General features: G+C 44.1%; 1 protein-coding gene across 2 annotated transcripts in view; it reads left to right on the plus strand.

Annotated features, from left to right (window-relative positions):
- The window catches only part of LOC121002241 (oxysterols receptor LXR-beta-like), a 60,322-nt gene extending 49,381 nt beyond the window's left edge, over positions 1-10,941 (plus strand). For both annotated transcript variants that reach the window (XM_040433612.1, XM_040433619.1), the window contains exons 7-11: positions 1,732-1,952; positions 2,612-2,791; positions 3,630-3,729; positions 6,634-6,842; positions 9,897-10,941. In XM_040433612.1, the coding sequence (XP_040289546.1) occupies positions 1,732-1,952; positions 2,612-2,791; positions 3,630-3,729; positions 6,634-6,842; positions 9,897-10,043 (857 nt within the window). In that variant the 3' untranslated portion in view covers positions 10,044-10,941. The remainder of the gene's footprint in view (positions 1-1,731; positions 1,953-2,611; positions 2,792-3,629; positions 3,730-6,633; positions 6,843-9,896) is intronic.
- The last annotated feature ends 16,796 nt before the right edge of the window (positions 10,942-27,737 follow it).

Consider the following 27,737-nt stretch of genomic DNA (forward strand, 5'->3'; position numbering starts at 1 on the left):
CACAATTAAAACATGCGGGTGTCAGCCAATAGCAGGCCAAGATGGGGACGAGCCTTCCTAGCATCACTCGTCATGCTAGGAAGTCTCGTCCCTATTGCAGATTGCTATAACGCGGCTGTCGGGGAGCAAGCTACGTACCACCTGAGTGAGGGGCCCGGGCATTATACGGGTTGGATAAGTATAGATCCCTTCATAAGTCTTGCTTGGTGGTGATGGTGTATTAAAAAAATAAAATAATGGACAACCCATTTAACCTTTGTATAATGAAAAACTCTGGCATGTAATTTATTCTTTGTTTCATTTCCTCACCGCTTCATAATCACTTTGCTGTCAGTGAATGGAAGCATTCTTGAGATGCAAAAGCTGAGAATCCGTACAGACCTAATAATTCACAGCGGAGTTGTATCCAGTCTAGACATTCCTCTGTCCTATAACAAGGGTTTACTTCAGACCATTAAACATGAGCGCAGGCCGGCTCACGGAGGATTGTCTACGCTAAAAACAATAGCAGAAATCTGCTAACAGGAGCATTCGGTCTGTGTTGCTTTTTACTTTGACAGAGCCATTTACTCTTCACAGCTTTCATCTGTTGCAGTTCCTTCCTCTTTTCCTTTGTTATTCTTAGTCCTGCCAGACGTTTGTACAGTCAGGTTGTCTGAGTTATTAAAATAGTCAGCATTTGTGATGAAATGACTATTTTATCCCCTGCCGCCTTCAGCACTGCCTCTCCAATCCTCTGCCGCTGCAGCAGTAACATGCCCATATACCACAAACTCCTCTGCAGCCAGTCCATGGCCTCAGTAGTGTTTGTCACATGATTGCTGAGGTCAGTGACTGGCTGCAGTGGTCATGTGGAGCATATAGGTACATCATCGCTGAAGCCAAACACAGCATGCAGGGAGAATTGGAAAAGCAGAAGTACGAAGTGGTGGGGGATAAAAATAGGATAGTATATTATGATTATTATATATTATTAAAACGTCATTCATTCCATGGTGCTGTACATATGAAAAGAGGTGTACATACATAGTAAAGGGAAAGCATGAATACGACGAGTTACAAACTGGTACGGAAGGAGAGAGGACCCTGCCTGTGAAGGCTTACAATCTACAAGGGATGGGGGTAAAGCTGGTTGTACAGCGGTATAGCAACATCAGGGTTACTGTAGGTTGTAGACTTTTGGTAATATATGTTGGGGTAGAGAGTTCCAGAGTATGGGGGATGCCAGGGAGAAATCTTGAAGACAATTGTGGGAAGAGCAGACAAGAGGAGAGTAGAGAATGAGGTTTTGTGAAGATCTGAGATTGCTTGTGGGAAGGTATGGGGAGATCAGGTCACGGATGTATGGAGGGGACAGGTTGGGGACGGCCTTGTATATCGTAGTAAATGTTTTGTACTGTATTCTCTGGGCATTAGGGAGCCATTGAAGGGACTTACCGATAAAAGAGGGAGAGGTGGATTAGTCGGGCAGCAGAGTTGAGACTAGATTTGAGGGGTGCGAGAGTGCTAGATGGGAGGCCACAGAGGAGGATGTTGCAGGAGATGATAATGGCATGTACAAGCATTTATGCTGACTACTGGGTGAGAAATGTGTGGATGCGGGAGATGTTTTTGTTGGAAGCAGCAGGAGGTGGAATGGGCTTGGATGTTATAAATGCTACCTTGGCTGAAATTTTTTAGTAACTGACGACTGATCATGCATTCATGTTATCTCTCTCATCGTTCTGTCAGGTGTGCTTTCTGAAGAGCAGATCCGAAGTAAAAAGATCAAGAAACAGCAACAAGAGGAAGATGTGGTTCGATCCTCTGCAGTTTTAATTCCACCCAGTCCATTGGTGGTCACTCAGGATGTTGTACAGCTAACACCACAGCAAGAAGTAATGATCCAGCAACTTGTCTCCGCACAGCAACAATGCAACAAGCGGTCCTTTAGTGATCAGCCCAAAGTAACGGTAGGATCCCTAACAAGTCTTTGCACTTTCTATCCTTCTGGGAATTACTTCGCTGAGCAACCTATGATTCTCAGTTGGTTTACATAACCTGTTTAAACATCTTTTGCAGAAGTTTGACTTTTTAGCCTGGGGAGTCCTCCTGTATGAACCACAGAGGAGAGCACCTATGGAGTTCTTTGGTTTCTCTCTAGAGGACCTACCCTCTCCATGGATTTCATGGACATTCCCTCCATTTACACTGGTGCATGCGCAGTTTGTCCCCAGTGTAAGTGGAGGCCGCTAATGGACGAGACACTCCACAGGAAGCAGGCGAGCAGACCTGAAAGTAACCATAAATTAGGCTTATTAAACTATTGGACTCCAGTGCCGATGGTTTAGAAATGCCCCTTACTCGCTGCATGCATATGCTGTACACAGCTGTACTTCCTGTTTAATACTGAAAAAATGGGTGCAATTCCTGTTGTAATGGCTCAGACGCTGTATGTTGCCTTTTGTGACTTTTGTTAGATGACAGCACGGCTCACAGACATCAATTTCATATCCTCATTTCCCCCGTGTAGCCGATTCAGCACTTTCCTTTCCTCTCACATTTATAGCTTATGCTCTTTGTGCCTCCTAAGGACTTTATCCTCACAATCTCTCCTCTTCTTCCTTTTCAGCCATGGCCTCTTGCAAACGACCCCAATAGCAGGGAAGCCCGCCAACAGCGCTTTGCTCACTTTACAGAGCTTGCCATCATCTCTGTGCAAGAGATTGTGGATTTTGCCAAACAAGTCCCAGGTTTTTTGGAGCTATCTCGAGAGGATCAGATAGCGCTTCTTAAAGCATCCACCATTGAGGTAAAAAAACGTCTACAAGTCAGCTGGTGAAAGTTGAGGCAGTTGCCTTTAATTGCAATGAAGAATGGTTTTCAAGAGGGATGGTCTTCTCAAAGAATATGGCCAGTGTGCGTTTTGTATGATGGATTGTAAGTCACCTGAAATAACCGGTCTAGATAAAGAATTCTAAAAACCCACAGCCACCATGAGTTCAACTGATAACCCTCTACTCCTCATATTATCCTATTCTATTGGTTATGAGACTTAAAGGGACTTTCTGGGAGGGGGGGATGTAAAGGAACAAAAAGTCCTGGAAACCCTCTTTAAAGACTTCTCATTGCCCCGAATATGTGGAGGTGAATGGGGCACCAGATCCCTGTATAAGCCTAATGGAGTTTTATGCCCTTCCACTGCAAGTGGTGCCCTTGATTCTCCCCCACAGGCTTTGTTTGCTTGGCCGGAGCGATGACATGCCCTTATACTCTCCACATGACTGCTGCAGCCAGTATATCTGTATACCAATAAGGCTGTGGGCATCCCATCGCTGCAGCCAAGAACATGACATCGTAGCTGCAGCACTGGAATCGGTGGGAGCCTTAATTAGGCGAGTATACATTCTTCTATAATTTTAGCACAATTACTGCCTTGGGGGACATTTTTAATGACTCGGACAACCCTATAAATATATTACAAAGTGCTATGTGATGTTAACACGGGTTACTATTCCTAGCGATCAGACATTGGAGAGGGCATGCATGGTATTATTTAATGTGATATGCTGGGACTTGTAGTTTCCCAGCAGTTTTGGATACACGTGTAGACCATTCCTCCTCAGCATCCTGCTTTTATTCATCAACAGATCATGTTGTTGGAGACAGCGAGGCGTTACAATCATGAGACCGAATGTATAACCTTCCTGAAAGACTTCACATACAGCAAGGATGACTTCCACCGAGCAGGTGAGTTGTATACGGTTTCTCATTCACATTGCCCTACTTGGAATCTGTATGTACATATCCATAATATTGTGCCCTTGGCTTGCTGTGGACTTTGATTTTAATATACGGTTTCCTGTCGATTCTATGTGATGCATTATTCCTAGGGGAAGACGGGGCACATGCAGAGGTACCATGCGGTAGCATACAGAGTACAATTCCCACCATGCCCTGCTGATAGCTGTAGGCAGTCTGGGCATGTGGGGAGTTGTAGTTTTGCAACAGCTGGAGAGCCGCAGGTTGGCCATACCTGCATTATGGTCTCTGTATTCAGAAAATCCCATAGCATATGATGGTTGCAGTTTAGTGTCCTTATTAGGGCCTTGATATCGAAATTGCTTAATGACTTGATTGAGATTGGTTCGGCTACTAGGCCCCACTTTTCTGTGAACAGGTCCTTGCACACCTGACTGCGAAATGGTCACACGTCATTTTTTATTGAAATCATTGGGATTTACGGAAAACGTCTAATGAAATTGCTCCTATACATTCCAATGAAGAATAAATGCGCACACGTTCTTAGGAACTTTGGGGCTATCAGCTTCTGGACCTCCGCAGGTCAGACTTGTGTTAAAGTTTTCAATTGGAACCAAGTAAAAAGAAAATTCAGCTGCTGTTTCGTACTTGTTATGGCAGCCCGGTTGTTCTTATATTCCCCCTCAGAATGTCGACCTATTGTGTCAAGTGCCGGTGAAAGAAGCCACTTCTAGAGTGATTGCTGGCAGTGGTCCCCAACTTTTCTTACCTTGAGAGCCACATACAGAGCAGAGAGATGGTTGTGAACTACATTTAACACAAATCCATATAACCAATAGGAAATGCCTGAAAATGGTTCCAAATAGCAGTGAATCAGTTCAGTGGGAGACCTGACGCTGCATATTTTCTGCTGGTCTTACAAAATCAGGATTATATTTGGGGACAGTTGTCCACACCTGGGTGACTGCATGTGTATATCTGTCATGTGGGTTATATTCAGATTTTAATATCCAGTTTCCTCCTGTAGTGCCTTTATTAGTAATGTCCCCTATAGTGCTCCCAGTTAGGGCTCTTTCACACGAGTGGATGCTGTGCGGGTAATCCGCTGCGTGAAGGAATGCCAAGCCCCACTCTGGACAGCAGAGACACGGAGCAGTAACATAATTGATAATGCTCTGTGCCTCTCTGTGATCTTTTTACTACAAAATCACAGCGAGATAAAGTTGTCACCGTGATTTTGTAGTAAAAAGGGCACAGAGCATTATCAGTCATGTTAATGCTCTGTGTCTCTGCTGTCCGGAATGGGGCTTGGCTCTCTTTCACGCAGCGGATTACCCGCACGGCATCTGCTCGTGTGAAAGAGCCCTTAAAATCCCCTTTTCAGTACCACCAGTAGATATAATGGCCTTTAGTAGTTATAATGTCCCATATAGTGCCCCTAGTAATTATAATGTCCACTGTAGTGCCCCCAATAGTTATAATGGCCCCTGCAGTGCCCCCAGTACATATAGTAACCCCCCACGCGCGCACAGTGCCTGCAGCCTGAGTTGCCTGTTTCTCCACTCAGGCATGCATGAAAAAAAGACCACCTGCGTCTTGGCGCAGGCATGCTGAGGACTTCATGTGTGCATGAGATCAGGCGCAGGCAGTCACGATCATGTCATAATTTCATGACTGCCTTCATCGGCCTCAGGCCCATGAGCGTAACCAGCAGGGTAGGGAGCCAGTGGCTCCTGCGTCCTGCCATTAGCCATAGCACAGCAGCCACAGGCTCGTCTCCTACACTTGCTCATATCATTTGAGCAAGTATAGAATGTGGCTCGTTATGGGTTCGGGATTGCTGTTCTAAGGGAATCAAGAGAACAGCAGGGGGCACTATAGCAAGTATATGGAGCAATGTCTACACACAGAAGCATTTTATTTTAAATTATTCCAGTTAAAAAAAAGTGTTTTTGTTTTGCATACTGTAACAAAAAAATTGGCATTTATTCATGGGGCAACCCCTTTAAGTCAGTTTTGGGGCAACTTTGATAAAAATAAAAAAAAAGTCCCATTTTATAGATTGTGGCCTGAAGGGAAAGCAAGCATCTTATTTCTTCAGGACACGATTTGGCTCCTAACTGTAACCATACTACCTCCATAAGGCAAGTGTCGCACAGCGTCAGAGGTTGCGTGGAAGCCTATGTCCTTTCAGCTTCCATCGGTATACATCTTTTTCTGTTGAATGGAATAGCATAGCCTTCTGCCCTATTCCGTACACCTTGCAGTGTGCGTTTCTTTTTTAAACACTGGAACCTATGGGCTTACAGATACCGAGTGCAGTGGCAGACATTGGAGGTGTACATCAAAAGTCCTCCCGAAATATACCTCCGGTATACACACTGAACGGACCCTTAGGCTACAGCTAAATGGTGGTGGTTTTCATCTACAATGTGGGTGGTAGGATTGGTACCCAAACCAACTGCTTCACTTTTTGCTTGACTTTTTTCCTTGATGAAAGGGACTACACGATCACATTGGTTGATGACCCCTTCCATTTCTTCAGTTTACAGACAGATGTGACCGTATTTGCCTAAGATAGGATGTGATATCACTGCTTGAGGGCAAGGATCCAAATGGCCAATACCAAGCATCAGTAGCAGGTGGTGAAATCATTGAGCTCTACCTATCCCTAAAGTTTCACTTACCTGAATGCCTCTGTTAATGAGATCCTAAGCTGAGACCTGTACTGGCCATGATTACCTGGTAACCAAGCAGGACTGTCATGAACCACCTGGGGTCTTGTACATGATACTGCAGGTGACAATTGGGGGCAGCTCGAGCTCCCTAACACTTCCCAAATGCTGACGTTTACTTTTTTTTGTTTTGTTTTTTGCTTGGTCTTGTCCTCAGGGTTACAGGTGGAATTTATAAACCCCATCTTTGAGTTTTCACGTGGCATGAGGCAGATGCAGCTGGACGATGCAGAATATGCCCTCCTAATAGCGATAAACATCTTCTCTGCTGATCGGCCAAATGTGCAGAACCATCAGCTTGTGGAAAACCTCCAGTTACCTTACGTGGAAGCTCTGCATTCCTATACCCGCATCAAGCGACCTCAGGTAGATATGGAGACTAATATTTTACAGAGACTAACTTCACTCATGATGTCTTCCTCCTTGTGAACCAGAAGTTGTATTTTTCTCTCCAGGGTCTCATGTCCAACTGGAGATGGTAAAAATATTTCGGATACTCTTACAAGGAAATAAGTTGGGGATGAAACAAACCTTTAAGTGGTTTCTGATATCTAGGGAGTGTTTCCACATCATGGCCTCCAGGTGGCAGTGGTGTTCTCTTTTGAGAGAGAGAGGCTATTTTTTCAGTGAGTGGAGTAATTTACTTCTGTAGCACCATCTCTTTGTGAGAGGTCTGAGACTATGGTTGTATGGTTCAGACAGGCCATGTGCACATCTGAGTGTAGGATGGACAGAACCTTGACTGAACACTGGCCCATTATAGTCAGTGGACCAGATGGCTTGCACCGCCCAGCTCTGGTTTTCATGGCACATGCCCTTCAAGGTATGGGTGCGTGAGAAAAACAGACAACACATGGATGCCAACCTTGTGCCAGCCATTTGAAAATTCATGTGTTTTTACTAGCTAGAATACATAAGTTTCAGATCGCACTGTATGTCTTGTGCACGTCAAAGTATATATGGTAGAGGTCTGTGTAGGTTTTACCGGATGCAGTACAGGAGGCAACAACAAGTTCTTTGGATCAAACAGTTCAGTGTTTTATTCACACTTTAGGCAAGTGATAAAACAAGCAATAAGTCACCTTGCGGTGTTGGTGGTAATTCACACCATGTGGAGGTCACTGTTGAAGGGGCGGGCACTGTGGAGGTCACTGTTGAAGGGGCGGGCACTGTGGAGGTCACTGTTATGGGGGATACTGTATATCTTTTAACGACACACAGAAACATTAAAGGAAATATACCCGTGCAAAGCTGCGTTTTTCTGCTGGTATGTAATAAATTGTGGTGTTCCGTATAGCAGCATGCAGTACTTTTAGTCCTGCTGCCTCTCGGCGTGCGCTGCCGTGCTGCCACCGGAACTCCGCCCCCACCCCGATTATAGTCAATGGGGACGCAACGGCATTCCAGGGGCACACGTGAACTAGCGGCAGGACGGATCCGACAGGCTGTTCACCTGCCAGAACAGCTTGCCGGAGTCCCCTGCCGCTAAATGTTATTCTCAAGCCACTTTGAAAGGTACATGATGTAAATAGTGGTGAAAGAAAGTTTCTGAAAGGGAATCTGTCACCAGCAACCTCCGTATCCATCTGTTTGCCTAGACAATCCGGTTCACCTGACTTAAAGGGACTCTGTCACCACTTTCTAACCCCCCCTTTTAAAAGTATTGTCATCTCCATGGCGCCCCTGTGATTACAAAGGTGTTGTTAGAAGATAAATTCGCCGTCTCCTTTTGATAAAAAGAGCTTTTATCTAACCTGTCAATCTTCTTGATAAGGTGCCCAGGGCGTTTCTGTCGGTCTCAAGCTGCCGCCCGCCGCCGCCGCTGTTGGTGCCCAGCTCCTCCCCTGATGCTTTCAGCGCCGCCTGAATGTAATGAAATACGCCTCCGGCTCTCGCTCAGTGCCCCCTCCTCCTTTTCAAAGATCCCGCGCGTGCGCACAGGCCTGTGCCTGATGCGCCCGTGCGGACATTTACAATCAGCCTCATTGAGCGAAGTGCGCATGCGCGCACTTCGCTCAACCTCCTCATCAGACGAGCACTGCAGCCGGCCGGCTGCAGTGCTCGTCTGATGAGGAGGTTGAGCGAAGTGCGCGCATGCGCACTTCGCTCAATGAGGCTGATTGTAAATGTCCGCACGGGCGCATCAGGCACAGGCCTGTGCGCACGCGCGGGATCTTTGAAAAGGAGGAGGGGGCACTGAGCGAGAGCCGGAGGCGTATTTCATTACATTCAGGCGGCGCTGAAAGCATCAGGGGAGGAGCTGGGCACCAACAGCGGCGGCGGCGGGCGGCAGCTTGAGACCGACAGAAACGCCCTGGGCACCTTATCAAGAAGATTGACAGGTTAGATAAAAGCTCTTTTTATCAAAAGGAGACGGCGAATTTATCTTCTAACAACACCTTTGTAATCACAGGGGCGCCATGGAGATGACAATACTTTTAAAAGGGGGTTTAGAAAGTGGTGACAGAGTCCCTTTAAACACTAATTTTTATTTTTGTTCCGAGGCTTCATTCAGGAGTTATGATACTTTTACTTAATATGCAAATGAGGTCTTCGGTGCAATGAGGGTGTCGCTGTTTCTTTTGAGGCACCCAAACTCAGCCCGCTTTTGTGGTTAGCCCGTTCCTTGCTGCTTTGACCACAGAAATGAGTGGAGTTTGGGTGCAACAAGAGCAATGGTAACTGCCTCATTGCACCAAAGGCCTAATTTGCATATTAAGTAAAAATATCGTAACTCGGGAACTGAACCTCAGATCAACAAAAGAAAAACAGCGTTTTAATCAGGTGGACGGACCACAGCTATGTGTCTATGCAGTTGGATAGATAGTTCACTGGTTACAGATGCCTTTTAATGGTGACTGTATTTGTGAGTTATCCACTCCCTTCTGGTCCTCAACTGTGTTGTGTGACTGACACTCGACTATCCAACTGACACACGTGTTGTGTGGACAGTCAGTCAAATTCCTATGAAACCCACATTGAGGCATTCACTTGAATAGAGAAACGGACTTCCTGTCCACACACAACACGTCATTTGGAGAGTCAGTGTCAGTCACTTGACACAGCTGAGGAACAGAAGGGAGTGGATCACTCACAAACAGTCACCACTAAAAAAAGAAATGACTTCACTGCTATTTAAAATTTTTGGGAGTGCTTCCTTTAGGCGCTCTATCCTTAAAAGGGTTTTTTGAGATTTTAATTCTGATGACCTTTCTCTGTATAGGCCATCAGTATCTGATCGGTCAGGGTTGTTTGAGCGCTCCTGTGAGTACTGCGGAGGATAGGTCATCAGTATTAAAGTCTCGGAAAACCCCTTTAATCATACATTCTGTATACTTCTACAACGATTCAATGATCCATATTTGATCATTTGGCACTTATCGAGTCCCTCTAACTCATTTTTTCCCGTTTCTTCCCCAGGATCACCTGATGTTTCCTCGTATGTTAATGAAGTTGGTCAGCCTGCGCACCCTCAGCAGCGTGCACTCAGAACAGGTTTTTGCCCTCCGTCTTCAGGATAAAAAACTGCCACCTCTACTGTCTGAGATCTGGGATGTTCACGAGTAGAGGCTAATGAACAGTGTGCACCTGAGACCCTCTGACCTCCTTAACTTGCTAAGCAATGGACGATACAGGCGCTGCATATGGACTAAATGCCAGGCCTGCATCAAAGACCTTTCTGACATCACCTAGGGAGATGATGCAAACATTTCAGCTAACCCATGGAAGGTTAGGTACCCTAAGTAAAGAGACTTGAGACCGGGGAGAAGTACATACAGCTTTACAGTGACTTATTTATAGCTGGCCTGATCAGTAGAAAGGGATGCAATCTCTTTCTCTTGGGGCTTCTACCATGTTTGTCTTGTTTCGGGCTGGTTTTGTTTAGCTGAACCTTAGGTTGGTGACCAGGTAAGATACAGGGCTTCTTACCCTCCCCACAGGATGATGACTTTTATAAAGTAACTCCCCTGCAAGGCTATATGTGACAATGACTTCAGAGCAAGTCATGTGCTAGATGTAAATGTACAGAGATCTTATAGTTTAGTCTCGTGAAGCAGTGACTGAGCCACTGGTCTTCGCACTAATCCTGCTGTTGTGGAAAAAAAGTTAGTATTTTCTTATACGGAGGCGACTGAATGTTGTGCTATGAGATTAGCTACCCCCAGTGCTGTCAGTGTAGTGAATCAGATACCACTGTGTCTGGTCCTGCAAGGGTTCATGGATCAGGACATCCCCCGATCCCCTTCAGGCATCACCATAAGGCCTCCTGCACACGAACGTGTGTGCCCCGTGGCCGTGCTGCGGCCCACCAAATGCGGGCCGAAATGCATGAACACCGACTGTGGGGCAGCTGCAGCGGATCGCGGACCCATTCATTTTAATGGGTCCGCAATCTAGCCGTTCCGCAAAAAGATAGGACATGTTCTATCTTTTTGCAGAACGGAAGTACGGGACGAAACCCCACGGAAGCGTAGTGCTTCCGTAGGGTTCCATTCCGCATCTCCAGATTTGCGGACCTGTTGAAGTGAATGCGGAATGCACATGGAACGGTGCCCGTGTATTGTGGCTGTGCAAATGCGGTCCGCAATGCGGCAACGGGACTCCTACGGTCGTGTGCAGGAGGCCTAATGCAGTAGACCATCTTCCACAAGCTAGAAGTTACTCAATCCTTCCTGCATTAAATCTTGAACTTACATGGACTTTTCTGCCACCTCCATTTTAGTTGGCATTTGATATTGTTGATGATTTTCTTTTCTTTTCTTGGCACTTACTGTATTCTGCTTGGCTGGCAGGTACTAGAGGATATATTGGCCTATAATTCCATAATCTAATATTTTTTTATGCCCTGTAGCCTAACAGCATATATAAAAGTAACTTGCTTTTGGATACTCATTAGCTGGTTTTCCTGCTACTGCTTTTGGCTCCTGGTCCTGGACTGTGTGTCTTTCTTTTCTGTGTAAAGTGGGCAGTCCTTAAAGGGGTATTCCAGAACAAAGAAAAATGTGGGATGGTTGTTAATTGGTTAAAAAAAAAAAATCTCTTCTATTCTGATGGTGCTCGGGTCCCCGTTGTGATCCACTTCCTGATTCCACTTTTTTCTAAGATAGGAGAAGGACGTGAAGGGGACAGCAGGGGCCTGGTTACCGTCTTAATAGCAGCGAGGATCAGCAAAGTGTGTATAAGCCCATTTATTTGTTTAACCTATTCATGGCCATCTTGCTTTTTTCTGTCCTAGACTACCCCTTTAAGCCCTGCCCACATGACAGCTAAATTTCCCACAAGCACCTGATTTTCTGTACTGTACTGTGCTGCTGACATTAGCCAGTAGAAAACAACCAGTGTAGCAACTATAGGCATTAAAATATTCCAATTTATGTTTTTTGTAGAAAACTTACTGTTGGTGGTTGAGTGCCCGTCACACTGCCAAGCGGCGCAGATAGAGGCAAAAAACTGCTTGGGACATAGTGTACATGCCCGCCTAGTTCAGAACAAGAAGTGCGGGTGTCAGCCATGCATGCTCAACCTAGACTACTGGGGATGGAATAGGCTTGTGGGAATAAAACTTTAACCGAATGAAAATAATATTTGTGGCTACAGCTATGACACAAAAACCGCAGAATTACATGTCCCCTCTCCTCCATCAGCAGCTTCTCTGACGTTTCGACAATCTGTGGCCTTCCTTTTAAGCACTTAGATGGTAGATGAGGCGGGGTATTGGGTTAGCAGAACCCAGATGTAATAAAAGCCCTCTCCCTTATAATTTGTAACTAACCAGAACACCCTAAAATGGAGATTGAAAAAGGATTCTTGGTTGGTGCACCAAGCACCAGATTTGTCGGGGTTGCACAGCCTGTTCAATTGAGCATTCCCCCAGAAGTAGCTTTTAGTTGGGTCTAGTGATCCATGGGCAGTTTATTCTTGAAGTGAACTGCCAGACACGGCCATTTGTTATTACCTGTACGGTAAGCAAAGAATATCACTTCTCCAACGTAAAAGGTTTATTCAGATGCACCTTCCTTCAAGAAATAGCCCTGTAGGTTCAAGGACTTATAGTAGGGCCGCTTTGCTCATATGACATGTCTGTTATAGAAAATATTTGAATCACCTATTAAATAGCAATACTGGAACATTTTTTTTTTTTTTTTTCTTAAAAATTGCATGGTGCCTTTGCTTTATGCCTCCTGGAAATGAATAAACTGACAACAAAAGGGTGTGTCCTTTCACAGTCCGGCACTACTGAATGAGTGCTTCCAGTGTCAGACTGTGTAGGGACACACCCTGTTAACGAGAGGAATGGTAACATCCAGTTGTCAGTTTGTGTACATATCCAGGAGGAATAATTATTTATTATATTTTATAAATTATATTCCGCAGCACTTTATAAGCGAATATAATAAATTATTCCTCCTGGATATGTACACAAACTGACAACTGGATGTTACCATTCCTCTCGTTAACAGGGTGTGTCCCTACACATTCTGACACTGGAAGCACTCATTCAGTAGTGCCGGACTGTGAAAGGACACACCCTTTTGGCAAGAGAATGGTAACATCCAGTTGTCAGTTTATTTATTTCTAGGAGGCATAACAAAGGAAAGGCACCATGCAGTAACCAAGGAATAATACGTACACTGCAGGAGTGGAGCCTACACGGTATAGGGTATAATGGTTTTCCAGCTCTGCGGTTTTGACCCTCACTTGGTTTTGGCTAACAATAACTGATGCAGAACACGGACTATGTGAATGAGGTCTTATAAGAAAAGATGCTCTGAATTCTTGAGTTTACAAGGAGGTAGTCCATGTGGATCGGCCAGACCTCTACACTGATTTCACAAAGCTATATAGAAACCTCTATATACATATTTGTGTGTATATTTTGACACATTTGAAGTCTTACTTTAATAGGTTGTCCACATCACCCCCATCCTTTGTTTTTGAGGCCAGCAGTCTAGCTTCCGGTTTAATTCGCTTAGAAATGGTTCTAAGAAATGCTAATTTATAAAGGTTTCCCCATCAAAGAAAAATCTGTAAAACTTCCAGGGACACATGGTTGCTGCAGATTAGAAAGGGGAAAAAAAGCCTTAAACTGCACTGCTGCTGCTACTGCATTGTGTGACCATTCACGTACACCATATCCGACCGACATTAAAAATAATCTGCCACCAGCGACCTCCCTATCAAACTGTTCACCTAGACATATAGCTAGGGTTCACCTAATTAAAACGCTGTTTTTCTCTTGTTGATCTGAGTCTCCGTTCCTGAGTTATAATACATTTTCTTAATATGGAAATCAGGCCTTTGGTGCAACTAGGGCGCCACCATTGCTCTTGTTGTACCCAAACTCCACTAATTTCTGTGGCCACAACCTTCCTGACTGCTCTGATTGACAGGGCTAGGCAGTGGAAAAGCAGCCAGGGAGGGAGGGGCTGGCCACAAAAAGCAGAACTTGGGTACAGCAAGAGCAATAGTGACACCCTTATTGCACAAAAGGCCTACTTTGCTTATTAAGGAAATTTGCGGTCCGCAATGCATGGGCACCAACGGTGGGGCTGCCACATGCGGATCGCGAACCCCATTCACTTGAGGCACGGACAGAAACCCCATGGAAGCACTCCGTAGTGTTTCTGTGGGGTTCCTTGCCTCTGTTCCGCACCAACCTTCCGGATTGTGGTCCCATTCAAGTGAATGGGTCCACATCCGTGATGCGTTGCCAAAACAGCCAGGGCCCATAGTTGAGTGCATGAGCCCTAACTCGGGAATGGAGTCTCGCATTAACAAAAGAAAAACAGTGTTCTAATCAGGTGAAGTGAATCATAGATATTTGTCTATGCAAACAGGAGGTCGTTGGTGACTGGTTCTCTTTTTAAAGAGAGAACTGTCCCAGAGTGCTTCCCATGACCTCCTGCATTGTACATTTTCTTTTTTCGCCATAAGGGGAATCTAGGCCTTGTTGGTTTTGATGTGGTTGGCTTTTAGAAGCCAGGTTAGGACCACTATATCACCCCCCTACTGTTCTCTGCAGAGAGTTCTATCTAAAATTTAGTTTAGTAGAACCCTCTAAAAAACCTTTTCCACTGCATGGAAACACCTCACCTCTACCCTATTTTTCCACGAGGCCAAGGTTGCAGATAATACCTGGTACTTTTTTGGTACCACATCCGAGGAGGTTCCAAATCAGCCAAGCAGTTACCATGAAGGTGACATGACCACACTGCTGACTAGTGATTGGTCCAAGAGAATCCTCACAATGCTGCTACCAGCTACATTGAGGGGGGTTCCATATCCACTGTGGAAAACAGAGTTTCTGGTACCAAACCGAATAGTGTAGGATAGAGTTGATACTGTGCAGTGAAGAAGTGGCTTAAAGGGTTTCTCCAGGCTACAGATATTGATGACCTATCCGGATCCGTCATCAGTAACAGATTAGTGGCGGTCCAAACACCAGAAACTGTACCGTTGATATTGCTGGAGGGAAACTGCTCTGCAGTGGATGTACCTGGGTAATGCAACTCATCTCCCATTTAAGTGAATGGGAGTTGGGCATCCGCTCCATACACAGTTGCCGTCTCCACAGAAGCCCAAAACAGCTGATTAGTGGTGGTGCTGGGTGTCTGACCTCTACAATCTAATGTTGATGAACTATCTGGGGAATACATCAATATCTGTAGCCCAGGGAACCCTTTTAAGCCATTTTTTCACTGCATGGTACCAACTCTACCCTACTCCTTAGCCCGGAGAACCCCTTTAAGTGTATCCCCATTCCCAGACGTCCCCCCAGACTAGCTTTTGCCAGAGGTATACCAGATTATTCCATTATTTTTGACCTAGATGTTTAGTTAGAAAAAAAACATGGTGACAGAACTAATATTAAAATGATTGGTAGTACCATTCCTGGCATCCCATTAGATGTGTTTTTTTTTATTTTTATTTCTTAAAGGGGCACTTTAAAATTCTTATCCTTAAGTATACTTCCACAATCTGTCCATATATAAAGAAGTTATTAATTGATGCTTTACCTGAAGTGTAATAATTGACGACAGATTATTACGTTGCTGACAATGCCTGTTTGACCTTTGTAACGGCTTTTTAACAATTTAAGCTTTACGTTTGAGAACATGGGACATTGATGTTTTTCCCTTTTAAATGGTCTGTTCAGAATAAAGTGAAATCATGTTTAAGTACATCTTGTTTCCTTGCCTGTGACAACTACCAGAAAATGTTTCACTATAAGCTTCTTAAAGGGGTTGTCTCCCCTGATTAGAAGATCCAACAGCATCAAGCCATGCCTAGTTGTAATCCAAGGAAACACCTTCTGAACCATATCTGGTGAAGAAAAATGTCATGTATTTATCTCTGCTAGCAATGTTGAGATAATGATAAAAAAATATATAAAAAGCTTTTGCACATCATTAGACTTGTAAGTACATCTGGCCATACCAGGAAGCACCCTCCAGCGATCAGAATCCTAACATTCTTGCAGGGCACTCACCAGGAAGGGGCCATACAACAAGGATGGAAGAAATTTGTACCTGGAGCATTGTATTGTGGAATATGATGCTGCCCTGCCATACCGCTGACATCGCAAAGATGCCAAGAAGTATAGCACATGACCCCCGAGGTCATGTGCCTTTAACTCCTTAAGAACGAAGCCCCATTTTCCATTTCATCCACCGTGATGGCTCCAGATGAGATGAGATTGACCCCTTGACCTCTGTAGGGGCAGGAATACACAGAGAGAGAGTTTAACAGCCCCCACCCACTCTCGCCCTTTAGTGTTTTCCTGTCCCTACAGGGCACTGCACAGAGAGGACTCCCTAAGGGGAGTTGAAGAGTTACTTTCGGTTTTTCTTTACAACTTATTTTTATTTCTTTCATTATGGGAGCATAGCCAGATACACTGCCTGATTTCCCAGAAGGGGAGCGCGTCATCACGCAGGCGCAGGGATGACATCAGACGCCGCACGGTATGAAAGTAGTGCAGCGTTTTCAAAACCGTTTCCCCTGACTCCAGTAAGAATGTCAGCTCCTGAAGCTCCCGTGACCCGCATGGGCTGCGCAGACCCACCTTCGGCTACTCCATCCGTGAGTTTCCATATGGGGAATCTACATTTTCTTTTCCTTGCGTCTGATTGCATATATGCGCTGATTCTGGGTTGCTCTTCTTTTACCAGGGAGTTAAAGAAATAAAAGTTAAACCAAAATATAACAAGTGTGTCACTTGTTCAAAAAAATTACCTGAGGGATATAGAAACTATGCAAGTCTTGCAACCGTCTATCCTGATGGAAGTAAAATCCATGATTCAGGATGAAATTAGATCCTCACTGGCCACACTTACTCCCCTTCAAACCACACCTCCTGCTAAAATGCCAAGGTTATCTGTTCCATCCTCCTCTGATGTTGAGGACATGGACGACGTGGCGTCTGTTTCTAGACGGGATTTTGAGGATGATCAATTATCAGAAGGAGAGGTAGTGGAAGACGATAAAAAATACTTCTTTTGGAGGAACTACTTAAGGCAGTGAGAGAGACCATGGGGATTGAAGACATCCAAAAACCGAGATCGGTACAGGATGAAATATTTGGGGGATTACGTACAAAAAGAGCCACGGTTTTCCCTATCAATGAAAATATTAAGGAAATGGTCCGTCATGAATGGGTGGATCCAGAAAGGAGAATTTAGAAAAAGGCTTCCTTTTGATTCTACAGAAGCAAAAATCTTTAACGAAACAACCAAAATAGACATATAATTGGCAAAGGTTGTGAAGAAAACTTCCCTGCCATTTGAAGACTCATCACAATTACGTGACCCAATGGAACGGAAAGGGGATACCCTTCTAAGTAAATGTAGGGAAACGTCCATGTTCGGGGTGAAAACAAATATTGCGGCTACATCCGTTGCTAGAGCCATGTACTTCTGGCTTAATGAGCTAAAGAACCATGTAAGAAATAAAACTCATAGAGAAGAAATTCTTCACTCTATCCCACTTTTAAAATCCGCCACGGCGTTCTTGGCAGATGCTTCAGCGGAATCTGTTAGATTTGCAGCTAAAGACGCCGCTCTTTCAAGTTTAGCTCGGTGTGCACGTTGGATGAAATCCTTGGGTGGGGACAGAACCTCCAAGTCAAAATGATGCTACATAGCGTTCTCAGGAGGATAGGTGTTTGGGCCTGTATTAGATAAGATCCTAGAAAAGGCAGCAGACAAAAAGAAAGGGTTTCCTGAAGAACAAAAAAGAAAGTTTTTTTCGTCTCTAAAGTCAACAATCCAGGCCATACAGGGGAAAAGGAAACACTGGGTGCTGGAGTTATCAGAAGGGGGGCAAAGGTAGAGGTTTCCTCCTCAACCCCCAAAACAAACAAAATGAAAAACAATGGTGCCAGAGTAGGGGGGAGAATGAAATTTTTTTGGACCCAATGGGAATCCATAACCTTAAATCCTTGTGCAATAGATATTGTAAAAAATTTATACAAAATAGTTTGCTTCAAACCCCCCCAAGAAAATTTCAAATAACTTCCCACAGTCCCACCACTCTGTGAAAGATATGGCAAAGGATACAGGATTTGAAAAAATCGGGCGTAGTAAGAGGTCCCAGAGTCAGAAAAAAGACAAGGCTTTACTCGAGGCTTTTCCTTGTACAAAAACCAGATGGCTTAGTTCCTAAACCTAAGAAACTTAAACTAAAGTCTATAACATACAGGAAGTTCAAAATGGAATAAATCTTGTCCATTGTTCCCCTAATAAAAAAGCAGACCTACATGACATCTGTGAATCTCAAAGACGCCTACTACCATATACCGATCCATCAGAGCTCACAGAAATATCTTCGGTTTGCACTAGAGGGCCCGGGGCACATATTGCATAGTTTTCAATTCTGCGCCCTTCCATTCTGGGTTTTCTCGGCACCATGGGTCATCACGAAACTTGTAGTGAAAATGTTGTCTTCCCCTCAGACAGGAAGGTTTAGTAAACTTCCCTTACCTAGACGACTTTCTCCTAGTAGGAAACTCAGAGGCAGTCCCACAAAACCTAAATTTTTTGCAGAAAATAATGTATTTGGGTTGGCTGATGAATACAAAAAAATCTTACCTAATCCCATCACCCAACAGGAGATTTTTAGGAGTAATGTTAGACTCTGTCTCACAAACATCATCTCTACCTCAAGAAAAAATAAGAGACATCAAGGAAAAAATTGAAAAATTCCAAGCACAGGAACGCTATTAGTATTCTAGGCCACATAACCTCCTGCAAAACAGCAGTTGCATGGTGCCAAGCTCACACCATAGCTATGCAAACCTGGATATTAGGCAGTTGGAACAAAGAACAGTCGTCCTTGGACAAGGAAATAAAAATTCGACACCTGATAAAGATTTAAATTGGTGGAAGAAAGAAACAAATTTATCCAGGGGAGTAATCTGGCTGAAAGAACCAGAAATACAGATAGTGACAGATGCAAGCGTGATAGGATGGGGAGCAAAAGTAGCCTCCTCAAATTGGCAAGGTAAGTGGCCAGAAAAAATAAGGAACGAATCGTCAAACTACAAAGAATTATGAGTGGTCTGGGAAACTCTAAAACTAAATCAGAGCCTATTAAAAAGCATCTAAAGAAATTTTCGGACAACACGACAGCGGTCGCTTACCTAAAACATCAAGGGGGCACAAGGTCCCAAAAGTTGAAATCCCTAGCAAGAGAAATATTTTGCTCGGCAGAAGAATTGGGCATCTATTTTCCTGGGCATCTATTTATCTATTGCAGCCATTCATCTGAAAGGATCAGAAAATTCTGAGGCAGATTTTCTAAGCAGAAAGACTCTGGACCCAGGAGAATGGTCCTTGTTCCTTGAATCCAGAGATATTTCAAAGGATATCAACCAGATGGGGCCAACCACAAATAGACCTGTTTGCCTCAAAAAGAAACACAAAGGTCAAGTGCCTTCTCAATAAAATGGACTTGGAACCTGGCATGTGTGTTCCCTCCTTGGGCATTAATTCCCCGGGTTCTGCAGAAGATTTTAACAGACCCTGTGACAGTAATATTGATAACCCCCTATTGTCCCAAGAGAAGCTGGTTCTCCATCCTAAAGAAGTTAGCTTTGGAAGATCCCTGGCTGATGCCTTTCCAGGAGGACATTCTTTCACAGGGGCCATTTCTACACCAAAATCCAGGTCTCTTCAAACTATCAGCCTGGATCCTGAAAGCGAGATCTTAAGAAGTAAAGGCCTCTCGGATAATGTTATCAATACATTAAAATCCAGCAGAAAGAAGGTTCCTGCCGCCATTTATTTAAAGATCTGGAAAAAGTACTGTTCGTGGTTGAGAGAAGCCTCTCCATATATATCCTCTCCCTGCATACAAAATATCTTAGAATTCCTTCAAAGGGGCCTAGACATAGGCCTTAGGCCAAGTACTTAGAAAGTACAGATATCAGCCCTAGGGGCATTCTACGATACCAATCTAGCCGATCATAGATGGGTTAGAAGGTTTATAAGAGCTGCGTCCAGACTTGGACAGTCATTAAAAGATAAGATTCCTCAATGGGACGTACATTTAGTCCTTAATGGGTTGACAAAATCACCATTTGCTCCAATGACAGACCTCTCCATAAAACACCTTTCTTTTAAGACTGCCTTCTTAATAGCAATAACTTCTGCTAGGCGCCTAGGAGAGATTCAGGCCCTTTCATGGTAGGGAACCTTATCTTTCCATCTTCCCCGACAGGATTGTATTAAAATTAGACCCGGGCTTCCTCCCTAAGGTAGCTTCAAATTTCCATAGAGACCAGGAAATTATTTTACCATCCTTCTGTAGTGACCCGAAAGATCCCACGGAAGAAAAATTGAATCTTCTAGATGTAAGGGAAACCATTATTCAGTACCTTAGGGTCACAGAAGTTTTCTTGGAAAGATGATAATATTTTAATACAGTTTGCGGGAAAAAAATAAAGGAAAAAAGCTCTCCAAAGCATCCATAGGGTATTGGATAAAACACACTATTTCTTGCTGCTACTCCCTAAGGGTCCATTTACACGTCCGCAAAATGGGTCCGCATCTGTTCCGTAATTTTGTGGAACGGGTGCAGACCCATTCATTTTTAATGGGGCCGGTATGTGCTGTCCGCATCCACATTTGTGGATCCGCACTTGCGCATCCGTGCTTCAGTTTCCGCAAAAAAATAGAACATGTCCTATTCTTGTCCGCAATTGTGGACAAGAATAGGCATTTTCTATTATAGTGTGGACTATGTGCGGTCCGCAAATTGCGGAATGCACATTGGCAGTGTCCGTGTTTTGCGGATCCGCAAAACACTTACGGACATCTGAATGGACCCTTATGGGTCAAACTTGTCCTACTGGAATAAAGCCCCTTTCCACTAAAGCTATGGCCTCTTCTTGGCCAGAGAAAGCAGCGGTGTCTCTCTGCCAGATATGCAAGGAGGCGACTTGGTCTAGTATTAATACTTTCATAAAACACTATCTCCTAAATATTTCTGCTTCTGTGGATTTGGCCTTTGGCCAAAAAGTGTTGCAAGCAGTAACCAGTGAACATTTTGCACGGGTTAACCGGAGAAAAAGCACCCCAAAAATGGTTGCATAGGTGGTTGTAACCTGCTGCTTGGGCAAACAGCAGGGCTCAGAAAGGAAGGCGCACCATTCGGCTTTTGAAACCCAAATTCTAACTTTAATGGATTTGGGTGCCATGTCAAACTCGCAGCACACTTGAAATAGCAGTACAGTGGAAATAACCACATTTTTAAAATTACATCTGCCCAAGGTCATCTAGGGGTGTAGTGATGTTTTGATCCCACAGGTGTTTCACAGAATTTTATTAATATTGGACTGTGAAAATTTTATATATTTTTTTTCCAATAGTAAAAGTTGCTTTAGCCCCCAAATTTTATATTTGCAAGGGTTAAATGAAAAAAAAGCATCACAGAATTTTGTCACGCAACTTCTCCTGAGTACAGAAATACCCCATTAGCGCTCAGAAGGGAAGGAGCGACATCGGGACTGTGTAATATAGAATTTGCTGAAATGGTTTTTAAGAGCTGTAAGTTTTATGGACTGTAGTTTTTATTGGTACAATTTTGGGGTACATATGACTTTTTGATCGCTTTTTTTTTGGCAGGTGAGATGTGCAAAAATTGCAGTTATGTCTGTTGTTTTTTTTTTTATTGATCAGCAAAATTGTACAGTCAAATTTGACAACATATATTGCAATTCACAAATATCTCAAGTTCACAAATGCAAATAAAGGTAAAGCGTCTGACCCCATTTATAGGAGATGTTACCATTCACTCTGTCTAGTCTAGTTTTGCAGAACAGAATATAAACAAAACAAAAATATATTTTAACAATGAATTAATAAATAAAAGATAAGGCGAATGTGGAATAGGGAAGGATCAGATAGGGTAAGAGGTGGGAGGAGGGGTCCATGTGGCCAACAATTCTCCACTAGATAGCCATACAGATCTGTGACAAGGACAGGGTGGAAGCTCAGATTATTGCTCCTCTTTGACTACCTTCGTATTCCATAAGGGAGAAGATGTAATCTATATGCTTACATAGGTAGTGTTGCCCGGATAGAGGGATGAGGTGTCTATGGCACTTTAATTAGGTCCTGATGCATGGTATCGTTTCCAGGGTCCCCAAAGTTTCAGATATCTCTGGTGATTCCTGTTCTTCAAGGCGACATATTTGATCCACTGTATCGACCCATTGCTCTAAAGTGGGGGGTTCTTTACTAAGCCATTTGAGAGGAATCAATAGCCTTGCTGCTTGTGGCTAGGTCGCTCTTAGCTGGGCGCCAAGTATCATTTGGGAGCCACAGTAAGATTGACTCCGGAGTTAAAAAAATAAAAATGGCCCTAAATGGGTGAAAATGCTCCAAACCCAGACACTGTGGCGTGTCTATAACCGGGGGAGCAATTCCTCTGCATGCGGTCCGCAGACAGCGGCAATCCCCAGCAAAAAATGCGTACAATAGAGGATGCCAGTGCAGACCGCATGCACCAAAATGCACTGCATGCAACTGACAATACTAGCCAATTCCTCAGGCCGATGTTAAAAGCTGAGAACTTTGCCAATATCTTCCAGTCAGGAACATATCGGAGCCCCTCATGCACCATGTCACGGTGTCTCAGCAAGCATGGGGTCCTACCACTCAACTGCCCGTGGTGTGTGGACAGGGTCTGAACAGTCCTAGAAACCAACTCACAGCCAGGCTCTCACATGCCTCCATAGTGGTATCACCAATGCACTGTGAGGTAGAATAAAGCTGTGAGTTGCACCCACAACAGACCATGTGACACAGAAGCTACTAGGTGCATAAGAATGTTGCCAACAAAATGAAGTGGCACATTCCATACACATAAAGACAAAAACTCACTGAAAAAAGTGGCCTAAGTGGTGCATGAGGGGCTCCGATATGTTCCTGACTGGAAGATATTGGCAAAGTTCTCAGCTTTTAACATCGGCTTGAGGAATTAGCTAGTATTGTCAGTTGCGTATCATTTTGGTGCATTTTTTTTATTTTTTTCAGTGAATTGACTCCGGAGTTAGCTCAATATTAGCTGAGGTAATCAGATAAACCTCTCTCGTTACCTCTTCCCAATAATTAGAAATCTTTGGGCAGGACCAGAAGATGTGACTCAGTGTACCCTCCCTGTCCTCGCTTCTCCAGCATAGATCCGATGGCTGCAAGCCTAGTAGATGCATTTGTTTAGGGGTATGGTTTTGTCAGTTTTTATTTTTTCTTATGGGGTTTCCCTATGTGGTATATACAATATATCTTTATTCTGCAGGTTGATACCAGATTTATATATATATTTTTTTTCATGTTTTACTATTTATTTTTAATTAAAAATCAGTTGTATTTTTCATCGCCATATACTAACATCCATAACATTATTTTTCCGCCAATGTAGTTGTATGAGGGCTTGTTTTTTGCGGGACGGGCTGTAGTTTTTATTGGTATCCTATTTGGTACCTATGACTTTTAGTAATTCTGTCAGAGAGGCCGATTGTGAAGAGAGGGAGATCGTACCCTCTGTAAACGCCTTAGATGCAGCGGTTGTTATGAAACGGCTGGGATTGGTGCTAGCTAGCCCGATCTCGGCTGTTGCAGTGGGGTGTTAAGCTGTATGATGGTGGCGGCTCTGTTCCTGAGCCGCTGCCCTCTTCATGATGTAAATGTACGGCATGATGCACTAAGGTTCAGTATACTTTGTTGTACATTTATGGCATGGAAGGGGTTAAAGTACGTCTTCACTTGCAGCTTGGGGAGCTTCTATGGTGGATCAGCAGGGTGGCTGCAGAGGTGAGCTCTGTTTTTTTTTTGTTTAGTTTAAAAAAAATAAAAAAATCAGACAACCCTTTTAAAGTAACGTGATCGCAGGGGTTTTGCCTAAATGGCTGCTGCAAATGGATAGGAAAAATGCGCATGGAGGAGATTTATTAAAATGAGTTTAAAGGAAATCCGATTTCACCTTCCATTTTTCTCAGCTCTTTTAGAAAATTAAAGGTGGAATATGGTTGCTATGGGCAACTAAGTAACAAAACAATGACAAACATAGGTGCACTCTGCAGTCTCACTAATTCTCAAACTGATTTTAAAATTGAGAGATTAGTCAACATGTCCTACGGTGTAGAACATGTCTTAAGCCCGGACACCACGACAAGGTTTCTCAAGTAGCCCGGGACCCTACACTCTCCTACCTGAGCCATATGGGCGATACCAGGAGCCAGTGGGCAAATTACAGGAGCATAGGGCCGACTCGCAAACAACTCACCAGTTACCTCCAGCATGTGGCCATGCTTGCAATGGGAGGAGGGAGGAGTCTGTGAGTCCCACTCAAGACTTGCTGATATAGCCCAGGCTTCACAGGTGCACCTAAATGTTACCTGTAGATGGAAAACAGGCACATTTAAATAGGAGTTTATACACCTCCAGAAATCTATATATACAAACTAAGAAGACAGGTTGGCATCAGCAGGAGCTGCTCAAACCCACATGCAGTTGTGCATATATATAGGGGAGCAAATCCTGCACTTGTGGCCCGTTGCTAATGGCAATCCCCAGCAAAATGCATACAATGGAGGATGCCCGCGGCGAACCACAAGTACCACAATAGACATCCTACACAAGGTAACAAGTGCGGATGTGATAATTAATATAACAAAACAATGACAAACATAGGTGCACTCTGCAGTCTCACTAATTCTCAAACTGATTTGCTCCCCTATATATATGCACAACTGCATGTGGGTTTGAGCAGCTTCTGCTGATGCCAACCTGTCTTCTTAGTTTGTATATATAGATTCCTGGAGGTGTATAAACTCCTATTTAAATGTGCCTGTTTTCCATCTACAGGTCACATTTAGGTGCACCTGTGAAGCCTGGGCTATATCAGCAAGTCTTGAGTGGGACTCACAGACTCCTCCCTCCTCCCATTGCAAGCATGGCCACATGCTGGAGGTAACTGGTGAGTTGTTTGCGAGTCGGCCCTATGCTCCTGTAATTTGCCCACTGGCTCCTGGTATCGCCCATATGGCTCAGGTAGGAGAGTGTAGGGTCCCGGGCTACTTGAGAAACCTTGTCGTGGTGTCCGGGCTTAAGACATGTTCTACACCGTAGGACATGTTGACTAATCTCTCAATTTTAAAATCAGTTTGAGAATTAGTGAGACTGCAGAGTGCACCTATGTTTGTCATTGTTTTGTTATATTGTTATATTAATTATCACATCCGCACTTGTTACCTTGTGTAGGATGTCTATTGTGGTACTTGTGGTTCGCCGCGGGCATCCTCCATTGTATGCATTTTGCTGGGGATTGCCATTAGCAACGGGCCACAAGTGCAGGATTTGCTCCCCTATATATATGCACAACTGCATGTGGGTTTGAGCAGCTCCTGCTGATGCCAACCTGTCTTCTTAGTTTGTATATATAGATTCCTGGAGGTGTATAAACTCCTATTTAAATGTGCCTGTTTTCCATCTACAGGTCACATTTAGGTGCACCTGTGAAGCCTGGGCTATATCAGCAAGTCTTGAGTGGGACTCACAGACTCCTCCCTCCTCCCATTGCAAGCATGGCCACATGCTGGAGGTAACTGGTGAGTTGTTTGCGAGTCGGCCCTATGCTCCTGTAATTTGCCCACTGGCTCCTGGTATCGCCCATATGGCTCAGGTAGGAGAGTGTAGGGTCCCGGGCTACTTGAGAAACCTTGTCGTGGTGTCCGGGCTTAAGACATGTTCTACACCGTAGGACATGTTGACTAATCTCTCAATTTTAAAATCAGTTTGAGAATTAGTGAGACTGCAGAGTGCACTTATGTTTGTCATTGTTTTGTTATATTGTTATATTAATTATCACATCCGCACTTGTTACCTTGTGTAGGATGTCTATTGTGGTACTTGTGGTTCGCCGCGGGCATCCTCCATTGTATGCATTTTGCTGGGGATTGCCATTAGCAACGGGCCACAAGTGCAGGATTTGCTCCCCTATATATATGCACAACTGCATGTGGGTTTGAGCAGCTCCTGCTGATGCCAACCTGTCTTCTTAGTTTGTATATATAGAATCCTGGAGGTGTATAAACTCCTATTTAAATGTGCCTGTTTTCCATCTACAGGTCACATTTAGGTGCACCTGTGAAGCCTGGGCTATATCAGCAAGTCTTGAGTGGGACTCACAGACTCCTCCCTCCTCCCATTGCAAGCATGGCCACATGCTGGAGGTAACTGGTGAGTTGTTTGCGAGTCGGCCCTATGCTCCTGTAATTTGCCCACTGGCTCCTGGTATCGCCCATATGGCTCAGGTAGGAGAGTGTAGGGTCCCGGGCTACTTGAGAAACCTTGTCGTGGTGTCCGGGCTTAAGACATGTTCTACACCGTAGGACATGTTGACTAATCTCTCAATTTTAAAATCAGTTTGAGAATTAGTGAGACTGCAGAGTGCACCTATGTTTGTCATTGTTTTGTTATATTGTTATATTAATTATCACATCCGCACTTGTTACCTTGTGTAGGATGTCTATTGTGGTACTTGTGGTTCGCCGCGGGCATCCTCCATTGTATGCATTTTGCTGGGGATTGCCATTAGCAACGGGCCACAAGTGCAGGATTTGCTCCCCTATATATATGCACAACTGCATGTGGGTTTGAGCAGCTCCTGCTGATGCCAACCTGTCTTCTTAGTTTGTATATATGGGCAACTAAGCCAATATTCTTTTACACCAATTTTGATTCATCTCCCCCAATGTCTTTTTGTAAGTAAAACGAGCTTTATTACTAAACTTTGGCTCCTGCTTTTACTTCATATATTTCAGATTTTAGTGTTTGGTAGAAATCTTGATCCTCGTGTGAAAATGAAATCTGTATACAAAGCGAAGAAGACGGTAAGTAAATCTCACATGTCTGACAGTTGAATTGTTCAAATGTATTATTTGAAATTTCCCTGGAAAGAGCAGGAAATTTATTTCTGCCTACACATTTGGAACAGGTTAAAGGGGAAGTACAAATCCAAATACCTTGGTAAGTCCCAGATTTGGCAGTGCTGAATAATCATAAATGTAGTTTTTGGCATTGATATGAGTTGTAGGTTCCTGGTTGATACAAAGACAGTGACATCACCTATAATTTGGTTTGGTCCTGGAATTTCCCTTAAGACATTGGATAAAAGCGAGTCTGTCCCCACCCTGGACCGTTTGTCACTTCGTATGTCATGTTTGCTCTGCTATAGCCACTTGTAAATATGTCCAAATCAATCTTCTCTATCTCCAAAAAACAGGTTTCTATAAATCTACTAATTAGGTTAAAAGAGCCCAAGGTGTACTTATCGCTGCTGGAGCACCACTCCTCCCCTCCTTTTCTCTCCAAATCTCGTGCAGGCGCAAATCGTCTTTCTACCTGAACTGCGCATGCGCCAGATGACGCAGGCGAACACAGAAAGGAGATGTGACAGATTTCCTTTAGTGGGAGTTGTAAGAATGATACAGTGCATTGAAAAAGGATTCATGCCCCTTAAACTTTTCAAAAGATTTTCACGTTACACCCACAAACCTAAAGAGGTTATCCGAGACAAGAAAATGTCCCCCGTATGCCCGTGCTCCTCACACTGAATATACTTACCTGGCTCCCGCTCCACCACTGCAGCTTCTTCCCGTGCATGGATAAAAACATCCGGTGGAGGGTGGCAGACGGGGACGCGATGCTAGGGAGGCTCGTCCTTGTCACCGCCTGCTATTGGCTGCCCCCCCCCTCC

The sequence above is a fragment of the Bufo bufo genome, chromosome 1, assembly GCF_905171765.1.
Source record: "Bufo bufo chromosome 1, aBufBuf1.1, whole genome shotgun sequence".
Taxonomy (NCBI): Eukaryota; Metazoa; Chordata; class Amphibia; order Anura; family Bufonidae; genus Bufo; species Bufo bufo.